The 10746-nt window shown below is 42.3% G+C and overlaps 1 protein-coding gene across 2 annotated transcripts; it reads left to right on the forward strand.

Moving 5' to 3' along the window:
* The first annotated feature begins 657 nt into the window (after positions 1-657).
* Positions 658-1842, forward strand: LOC104654155 (tRNA (guanine-N(7)-)-methyltransferase-like). 2 transcript variants are annotated; one of them, XM_010353228.2, is made up of 3 exons: positions 687-955; positions 1027-1031; positions 1143-1842. In XM_010353228.2, exons 1-3 carry the CDS (start codon positions 687-689, stop codon positions 1316-1318), a joined length of 450 nt encoding a protein of 149 aa, XP_010351530.1. In that variant the 3' UTR covers positions 1319-1842. The 2 variants fall into 2 exon arrangements, with proteins under 2 accessions (XP_030790041.1, XP_010351530.1); XM_030934181.1 differs by having other exon boundaries at positions 658-1842.
* Positions 1843-10746: the final 8904 nt, after the last annotated feature.

Here is a 10746-nt window from a genome sequence, read left to right on the forward strand (position 1 = left end):
ACTAATACCCAAGCTGGTCTATCACCAGAGATTCAGATTTAACTACTGTGAGATAGGAACCAGGCATCTAAATTATTTACCAGTTCTCCAGGCGATTCAAATGTGCAGCCAGGACTAGGAAGCTTTAATGTAAAAGGTGAAGCAGTGTGGGAGGACCACATTCAAGACTGCTACATAAATGACCTCTAAAAGAAGGTTGGACTCTTCAGATATGGTGTTCTGCTGCCTTCAAAGTATTCACACATATATTCTCAGCTGTCAACACTTCTATGCTTTTGCACAGGGCATGGAAATTGCTTTTATTCAGCAGCACAGAAAAAATAACCCTTTTCACGGTCCCTGCTCACCTTCTGTGATGGTTTTGTACAAGCAACACTTTCCCTTCCTGCCTTCAGTATATGGGGTGCCCCTAGGAAACAGGAAGAGAAGCTGCACTTTCTTCTATTCATGGTAGAAGCAGTCACCACAGGGTCACTGCCTTACTTGACCCACAGACCTCCCTCAGGCCCCAGTATACACAGGCAGATGTCCCAAGAGGTCTAGATATCCCTTCAACAACTCTAAGCCACACAGTCCCTCAGCTACTCGGAGACCATCTTCTCCTGAACCTGGAAGGTGAATGAGGATCTCCAGCTGAGAGGGACAATAAAAGAGGCTTTCAGGTAGAGAAACCCGGGACTGGGATCATGGCAGCCAAGACTTGGAATGTGGCCAGAGCAGAGGCCCCGCAGCCCCAGAAGCACTACTACAGGCAATGTGCTGGCTCCAACCCCATGGCGGACCACACACTGCACTATCCTGTGAAGCCAGAGGAGATGGACTTGTCTGAGCTATACCCAGAGTTCTTCGCTCCACTCACTCAAAATCAGAGCCATGATGACCCAAAGGGTAAGAGAGAAAAGAGAGCTCAGGCCCAAGTGGAGTTTGCAGACACAGGCTGTGGCTATGGTGGCCTGTTAGTGGAACTATCACCGCTGTTCCCAGACACACTGATTCTGGGTCTGGAGATCTGGGTGAAGGTCTCAGACTATGTACAAGACTGGATTCGGGCCCTACGTGCAGCTCCTGGAGGTGGCTTCCAGAACATTGCCTGTCTCTGTAGCAATGCCATGAAGCAACTTCCTACCTTCTACAAGGGCCAGCTGACAAAGATGTTCTTCCTCTTCCCCAACCCACATTTCAAGCAGACAAAGCACAAGTGGCGAATCATCAGTCCCACCCTGCTAGCAAAATGTGCCTATGTGCTGAGAGTTGGGGGACTGGTATATACCATAACCTATGTGCTGGAGCTACACGACTGGATGTGCACTCATTTTGAAGAGCATCCGCTGTTTGAGCATGTACCTCTGAGGACCTGAGTTAAGACCCCATTGTGGGACATCTAGGTACCTCAACTGAGGAGGGGAAGAATTCTACGTAATGGAGGGAAGAAGTTCCCAGCCATCTTTCGAAGAATACAAGATCCCATCCTACTGCCTGGTCACTGACTGCTTACTCTACCTTAGCTGGACCTCATCTTCCAGGGACTAGAGAAAAGAGCAGGAGCCCTGGGTCTTCCCAGTTGAGACTGCTGGAGCTGAGACACAGTATTCTCTCAAAGAAGGTGGGGAGCTACCCAGGGCAGAACCCACTGGTGTTCATGACTACCTCTGGCTCCTCTCACCTTGTCCCTCCACTCCCAACAGAAAACAAAGCAGCTGACTGAGGTGGTCAAAAGACTTTGGGCCATAGGGGATCTTTGGAAGGCTGTGGGGTCTTGCTCTCCCTTAGCAGTCCCTTCTCCTTGGGAGATCTCTCCTCAGCTGGAATGAGGAATGTAGTCCATCTAAACTGCTTGCTAGGCTTAAAAGGAAAAAAAAAAAGGCTTTCAATTGCTTGGGAGCACATGACCCTCCCCCTCCCAGGGCTCAGCAATAGAGTCATTTCACTGTCTACATAACCTAAGTCCACTTGGGCCAGTGAGTGAGAGGGAACACTCAGAAAAGTTTAAACTTCCAAGACAGAAACTAGACATTTAAATTGTCCAAGAACACCACAGGATCTGTGTACCACAGGATCTGTGTGGTGTGGAACACCACAGGATCTGTGATATGCAACATACAAGCAGATTCCCTCCCAGTTCTATGCATGTGCATGAGGCCTTTATGAGTACAGCTAAAGGAGATGCTCCACCACTAAATGGTACAGTAGTGACTTGATTGAGCAGGTTCACACTGCACAGATGAAAAGCAGGAACAAGCAATAACACCTTGTCCCAGAACCTCAGGATGCTATATTTAATAGATGATAATGACGACAATGATGGTAACCAGATTCACCACTGGAAATTTAAGTTTTCCAAAAAGCTTAAGCAAGCATTCCTTAAAGAGGCTGGGAGAACCTCCAAGCATTTTGGAATCTATAAGCATGTTGCCTCAATAAAAATGCCCAAAAGTAGCCAAGGGGCGGATGCCAGAGCAGGAAACAGAGATAGGGCAGGTGGAATATCAAGTCTTACAGTTTTTCCAAAACTGATTAGACAAATTCTCATGTTCAGGACTGCTACCTAGAGCAGTGGTTCTCAACTGGGGTTGATTTTGCACCCCAGGGGACACCTGGCAATTTTTGGAGACATTTTTGGGTTTTACAATACAGCAGAAGAGTGCTACTGGCATCTGGTGGGTCAAGGTCAAGGATGCTGTTGAACATCCTATAATGCACATGACAGCCCACCAACAAAGAGTTATCCAGCCCCCATGTCATTAGCACCAGGATTGAGAAACCCTGATCCAATGAAATGCCCTCTCAACAAACAGCAGAGAAGGAAAATAGTGATGGATTTCCATCAGGCCCAGATTCTATCCACAGTTTCCATTAGCATCCTAGAAGAACAGAGCTTGTTCTCCTCAAGGAGACAGGTAAATTAACCCTGACGGATTATCTCGCCCACCCCCTGCTTTCAGGAAACTCAATGTCTAAATCACCCAGGACAAATAATTCTATAGACTCTTATCAAATATATTCACAAATAAAAGCCCCCACAGCATCCCTGTAGCAACTTGTTCCAATGTTTGTCTTCCTAATGGACAAAATGTTAGGCTGAATCATTTGAAATTGCCAACATTTGATGGATTTTGGCCTTCAAAATGGCCATTTCATGGGCTCAACCTAACATTATTCCCTTCAACAAAAATGTGTCCTACTTTTAGAAGCCATTTTCTTGTGTTGACTCTTCAGTCAGCACCCAAACAATGAATTTTGGTGACAATGATACCCGGCCATCTGCTGTCTGGTAGACACTCCTTCCCCACCCACATTCCCCACACCCAGTCTTGGTTGGCTCTTTCTGTAGAAAAATTATTCAGTTTTTTCCACATCAGTTGTTACTCTTTTTTTGCACCTTTAGCTATAATTTCATTTATCCGATGGGAAGGAGCTGAAATTAAGTTGTTATATATTGCTATCCACATAGGGCCTTAATACCTGAGCAGACATGAAAGAAAAGCCCAAGGGTCCAGCTTTCTTGGGTCTTATTTTCATATATACTGTGATTTATTTAATATAGGCCTTAAAGAGCATACTTTTAGTTAAAAAACCAGACCTCAACCTCAAATTGCTGCTGTGTACTTAAAAGAAAGAGGAACTCACAGTTATTAAATGGCTGTGAGGTGCCAAGCAGTATGCTACAAGCTTTCATATATATCATCAATTTATTACTAAAACAAGGCTGTAATGAAGAATTCTCATGCCATTTCACAGACCACAAAACTGAGGCAGCTCAATAAGGTTAAGTAACGCTTCAGTGCTGGTTTTTGTGAGCCATATTTTGCACCTATGTCCATTGGATACCAGTGCCTACATTTCTACCATTACCCTAAGCAGACTGAAATAAAGGTCTGTAGAGATTTAGAGTTTCAGAACAACCACTTGAGAAATACCATGGTGGAGCATCCGTTTACCAAAAGAAAAAAACACACGTTTCATAGTGTATATGATCTCTCTTAAGATATCAGCATCATCTCCTCTTCTCATTTCAAGATTAAAAAAACAAAACAGCCAGTAAAACTGCCTGTGAGCTTTTTTTTTAAAGCAAGTCTTGCTATATCCGTTTTTAGCTGAAAATATTATTCGTTGCTTTTCATTCAGCAATTTCATAAAAAAACATAAATTCACTGATTAAAGATGAAATCATACGTATTCTTGTCTTCCAAAAACACTGCCTAATGTACTTAAAATTCCCCTCATGTCAAAAGGGGTGGGGAGCAGCAGAAGCGTTTCTGCGCAGGTGAAGGGATGAGCTGCGGCCACCTTGTGGCTAATTGCTGAAGGAAACACTTTTCTGACAACAGAAGGGACAAAGGCAGAATGACATCCCCCTCCTTTGGTCCCTGGCGTCTGCAAACTTGCTTATTATTCTTAATTGATTTCTGGGCGCAGTAAATGGGCATTTATTGAACAGAGCCATACTCTCCATAATGGGAGACAGAGAAGCAGCGGGGCTTCGTCAAGTTCTAGTCATCGTCTTCTTCAAGTTTTGTAGCTTAGGGTGTTCAATGCAATCTATAAGGGGCATTTAAAAGCAAATCAAATGTTCCTCTCATGGCTGCTAAGGAATTAAATTCTGCTCATCATTGCGTATAATTTTTCTTTTTTCTAGAATTGCATGTGTTATTTGCCCACGATCTGAAATAAGAAAATATTGTGTACATTGTACGTGAAACAGTACATACGCCATATTTACAATTTTTTATCAGTTTAAAATTTTAAAAAACATTGCTAATATAAAAAGTATCTCTCAAACTGTGTAGATTAACTTCTTGATTTATATTTAAATATGAATCTTAAGCAAAATAGTGAAAATAATCATCTTGATTTAGTGTTTTTCTCCCATCTGTGAATTGTATATACTTAGGTGAGGACAATAAAATCAACTGAACTGTAAGCTTAGAATAGGCCTGAGGGATAATTTTGCACAGCAGCTTTAGTCATGGTACATTATTACATTGTTGCTTCAAAACACACACACACACACACACACACACACACACACACACACTCTGACTTAGGAAACAAATGGCCAATAGGATTCATACTTTACCTTTGGAGGTCCTCAAAGTGTTATTTGGAGTTGATAAGACTTCAACTAAAACCAAGCAGAATCTGTTTTTTTCTTAGGAGTATCAGTAGCGTAACTGTGATTATAAGCAAAGTACACTTAAGATATGTATGCAATGACTGCTATTTATACAAAATTTAAATCTGCAAATGGAATCAACATGCTTATGGGTTATTAAAATTGTCTAAATTCTTAGATTCTGTAGAGTACACAGGTATTGACTTACAAATAAATGATTTATCAAGTGATAAAAAAGAATATATTGTATACAAATGTGTAGTACAGTCATCCTAAAGTAAATTCATTTGCTTCTAAACGTCAGTTAGACATAGAGACTCATTGTACCTCCGTGGAAAGTCACTGGTCAGAGGAAATAGAGAATCTGACTTCCACCACACTCCATCACTAATTAGCTATGTGACTTTAACTCATTCATCCTCACTTTCCTTATCTGTAAAATCTGGGATTATAAAATCAGTAGGTTTTCACATACTTTTAGCAATGAAGTGCTTTTATTTTCCAAAAAGAGTTTCCAAAACCCTAATACAGCAAAGTGAACAAGAGGCAGCTGCTATGGCTAAATCTGAACAGGCAGGCCAGACCTACCTACCACCACCATCCCCATCCCTCCCTTCCTGCCATCCCAGCCCCTTAACACACTTCTGCAGGATCCTGGATGTCAGAAGTTGAAGATCATTGGACCAAACTATTTCTAACGTCCCTTTGTGCCCTAAGTGTCTATCAGGCTAAACGGCCAAAGTTTTTAAAAGGCAAACATTTTATGAAGACATTTTATAGACATGCTTCCAACCTTTCAGCCTGGAAAAGATTATGCACACTGAGCAATTAGAGAACAATTTAATTCTCTACATTAAGCTATGTGCCCCTAGCTCAGAATACAAGAGAAGGTCCTTTGAAGAGCACTAGATGAATCACTCTTACAAAGTACCCACAGTACTTGTGACCCAGGCAGAATCACTGATTATTTCCTCCAGCTGCCATCCTCATTGGCCTCATGGTGGCCACTGTGCAGGCTGTGTGAACCAGGAACCAGATAAGGCCTGATCCATCAGTGTTGATCTCCACTCAGAACTGCGCTTGTGCTGATGCCTCCTTTGAACCCAGTGCCTTCCTTACTCAACTGACAACAGCTGCCTTTATTAATGGCTGTTTCCTTGCCTGAATGATAAAATGTGTTTGCATTTGCCCTTTAGCCCCAAAACCTAATTATTGAGTGATCTAAGGTGCAGAGAATCATATTATCTTGATGGGCTATGAAGCCCCAATGGAGGACTTAATATGAGAACAAAATTAAATGAACAGAGACTTGATGGAAATTAGCCAGATGCATTCATTAAGAAAGATATCTACCATTGAAGCAAATCAAAAATATTTTCAAACAAATTATAATTAATTGATTTAATAATTAATTCAAGCAATTTTTTTAACATCAACTATGGTCCAGGCACTGTGTTAGATGCCAAGGATACTATAAAGAGTAAGACATCGTTCCTATCCTCAGGTCACACACTCAAGTTCCCCACTACCACTCATGTAAAGAAATAAGTGAAACAGAGCATGGTAAGTACCACAACTGAGGAAAATAAAATATAGTGGGGCTACAAGGATGAGAGTTCCAAGTTCAAGCTGCAAAGGTTGGGAGAAGTGACTCCTGAACTAGTTTTTAAAGGATGAAGTGGCAAAGATTGTTTCTCTTTTGCTCATTGTGGCAGAAACCACCAGTGTTCCTCTTCTTTGGGGGAACATGGCCAGGCTCAAATGTTAAGCTTCTCTTGTAGATTGCTGTTAGATGTTGCCACATGACTGAGTTCTGAATGCAAGCTGAAGTGATGTGCACCACTTCCAAACCTGGCCCATTAAAAACCCTCTCACGCTCAACCCTCATCCCTCTTTTCCCATCCATCATTTGGCTGAATGAAAAAAAACTCCAGGCCGGGCGCGGTGGCTCAAGCCTGTAATCCCAGCACTTTGGGAGGCCGAGACGGGTGGATCACGAGGTCAGGAGATCGAGACCATCCTGGCTAACACTGTGAAACCCCGTCTCTACTAAAAATACAAAAAAAAAAAAAAACTAGCCGGGCGAGGTGGCGGGCGCCTGTAGTCCCAGCTACTCCGGAGGCTGAGGCAGGAGAATGGTGTAAACCCGGGAGGCGGAGCTTGCAGTGAGCTGAGATCCGGCCACTGCACTCCAATCCGGGCGACACAGCAAGACTCCGTCTCAAAAAAAAAAAAGAAAAAAAAAAAAACTCCAAGGACTTAGAGGAAAACAGATCCACAAGATGCGAAAAGCTAAATGCATGCCACAGAGCCCCCTCCACACTCTCATCGTTAAAGGAGGTGGCGGGAGATATTTATAGTTCCAGTAACCAAGAAATACTAGCACTGAAAAACTTTGTTTGCCACACATGAGTTTATTCATGAGGTAGTGGGAAACCTTTGAATTGTTTTGTACAAAGAAATAACATGATCAGATTTGTTTTTAAGAAAAAATCAATCTGGTGGCGATATGGAACATGGATGGAGAGGTGAGGCAAAAGTAGAAGCAGAGAGAACAAAACAGAGTTTCGTGCCATAGTAAATGAAAGAGAAGATGTGTATTTGAACTAAATCGTTAATGATGGGGATATAGAACAAGGAAAAGGCTTGAGTGACACTGTTATAAGTAAAGACCCATTAAAACACAGTTGGGTCAGGTAGGAGAATCAGGAGCCACGTACAACTTTTAGATTCCTGACTTTTGTTAGACTTCATTCACAAGGAAAGGAAACACAAGTAGTGAAGGTTTGGGGGACAGATTAATGAGCATTTTTCATATGCTGAATCCAACATCCAGGCAGAGATATCTAGAAGATAGTTGAATAAATAGTTCTAGAACTCAGAAGAGAGATCTGAACTGAAGCTCAGATTTGAGAATCACTTGATTAACACCATTGAATCTGATGAAGTAGCCCAAGGAGAACATGTAACGTGAGAAGGTTAAAATCCAAAGAATATTTAAGAGACGATGAAAGAAAATTAGCTAGAGAAAAACTGAGAAAGAATTGTCCGACAGGTAGGAGAAGAACCAAGAGAGAGTGACAACATATAAACCAGAGAAAGAAAGTTTACTAAGGTTAAAAACAATTTTCAACAAGGATAAATGTAGTAAAATAAAGTAAGTAAGAATTGAAAATTATTGATGACTATATCAGTCAAGGTCTAATCAGGAAAAGAGAAGCCACCTCAGGCTGTCATAACAAAATACCACAGAATGGGTGGCTTCAACAACAGAAATTTATCTTCTCACAGTTCCAAAGGCTAGAAGTCTGAGATCAGGGTAACAGCATGAGGGCTTCTATTCCTGACTTGCAGATGGCCACCTTCTTATTGTGTCCTCACATGGCAAAAAGAGAGAGAGAAGAAAGCTCTCTAGTGTCTCTTCATATAAGGGTACTAATTTACTCATGAAGGCCCCACCCTCATGACCTCATCTAACCTAATTACCTCCCAAAGGCTCCATCTCTAAATACCATCACATTGGGGGTTAGGACTTCAACATATAAATGTGGGGTGGGGGCACACAATTCAGTCCACAGTACCAGGTATTTCAAACAAAGAAAATACAACACAGGGAAGTGGTTACACCAGTGATGGAAAAGCTGAAAAGCCAAATAGGGAATGATAAACCAATCCAGAGATTATTAACAGCAAGAAGCTACCATTATCCCTAGGGCTGCAGGACAATGAGAGGAGTGATGTTACCTTGGTCCAGATCTGGGGTCACCCCAGCTAAAGTTAGAGTGCTGTGGGATTGTCCTATAGTAACTGATACCACAGAAAGGGCTTTGTGAGGGGGCTATAGCCAAAGAGAAGACATAGCCATGGCCAAAGAAAACAACAAAAGTAGGACAGAAAGGGAGAAATACCCTAGCTTCTCTCCTCCTCCTCCCCTCCAATCTTCTGCTAGTGCACCCCATAGTTGAACCTACCTGGAAGCCAGCGGACAATGGCAGTGTTCCCTGCAAAATAGAGTTGAACAGGAGAAAGCAAAGAATGGATTTGAGAGCAAACAAGCAAATGACCTAGTCTGGCCTCCTCAGGAAGAGTTTCAGTGAAGCGCAGTATCTTGCAAAGTGACTAGGAGATGGGGAGGTAGAGACAGTTATGGCAGCCTCTTTTTTTTTTTTTTTTTTTTTTTTTTTTGAGATGGGGTCTCACTCTGTCACCTAGACTGGAGTGTAGTGGTGTGATCTCGGCTCACTGCAACCTCCACCTCCCCGGTTCAAATCATTCTCCTGCCGCAGCCTCCCGAGTAGCTGGGATTACAGGTGCTCACCACCACGCCTGGCTAATTTTTGTATTTTTAGTAGAGACAGGGTTTCACCATGCTGGCCAGGCTGGTCTCAAACTCCTGACCTCAGGTGATCTGGTCACCTTGGCCTCCCAAAGTGCTGGGATTACGGGTGTGAGCCACCACTTCCAGCCTATTGCAGACTTTTTTAAAAATTAGCACATATAGAGGGAGGGACGGATACATAGAGTAACTGCTAAGAAAAAGATATGAGGTCCAGGAAGAATGTTTTTAGGATGGAACAGACCAAGTGCTGAGGGAATATAGGCAATAGAAAGGGAGAAATAAAAGAAACATGACACAGTGAAAGAATATTTGACAATGGGAAGACCCAGAGAAGACAGAAGTAGACTTACGGAGAAGCAGCCACATTCTTGAACGTATTCACTCATTCAGCAAATACTTATTGGGCACCCACTATATGCCAGACACCATTTTAAGTGCTTGTGATATACCAGTGAACAAAACAAATAGAAATTTTTGCCCCTGTGGAGTTTGAATTCTAGTGCAGGGAAAGACAGGAAAAATAAAGTGAACTAGTAGGATATGTAGGGGAAAGTTGAGTGAGGTCATTATCTTGAGTTAGTCAGAGTAGGATATGTGCTGCAACAAACAATCCCAAAATTTCAGTGGCTAGACAATGTTTACTTCCCCCTTCACAACATCCAGTACAGGTGTCCACACAGTCGGCCCTCCTCCAAGTAGTGACTCAGGCACCTAGGCTTTTTCCATTTTATGGCTTTGCCCTTCTCTGAGTTCTCAAGAGTTCTCTCTATTCCACTGGAAGATGGGAGAAAGAATGGAGGATCAAGCTTAGAACGGTTTTTATTAACCAGGGTTGGCAATGAAATACATCACTTCTGCCCACATTACACTAGCTGGAATTCAGTCATATGGCCACACCAGACTGCAAGTGAAGTTGAAAAAGTGTTTCCAGTAGGAAACAAGAAACGTTTTGGTGAATAACTAACTAGTTTCTGTCACAAACCTCTCGGCCTCGATTTTCTCAAGGATATAGGAGGGAAGGATTAATTTTATGATAGTTTGCCAAAATGTGCAAGCTCAGAGATTAAGAGTCGGCTCAAAGAGAGTGAAGAAGAGTTGAAATAACTCTCGGAGAAGAGTTCACCAATAAGTCAAAGGAATGACAAGAGGCATTAAGGGATTGACTGAGACTGGAAGTCCTGAATTTCTACTGGCAACAAACAAGTATGTGATACCCTTGAATGTCTAGATTATAAAACACAAGGCTCTAAAACACAGAGCACTTAGTACCTAGCACAAAGCCTGATACATTGTA

The sequence above is a fragment of the Rhinopithecus roxellana genome, chromosome 7 (genome assembly GCF_007565055.1).
Source record: "Rhinopithecus roxellana isolate Shanxi Qingling chromosome 7, ASM756505v1, whole genome shotgun sequence".
Classification (NCBI taxonomy): domain Eukaryota; kingdom Metazoa; phylum Chordata; class Mammalia; order Primates; family Cercopithecidae; genus Rhinopithecus; species Rhinopithecus roxellana.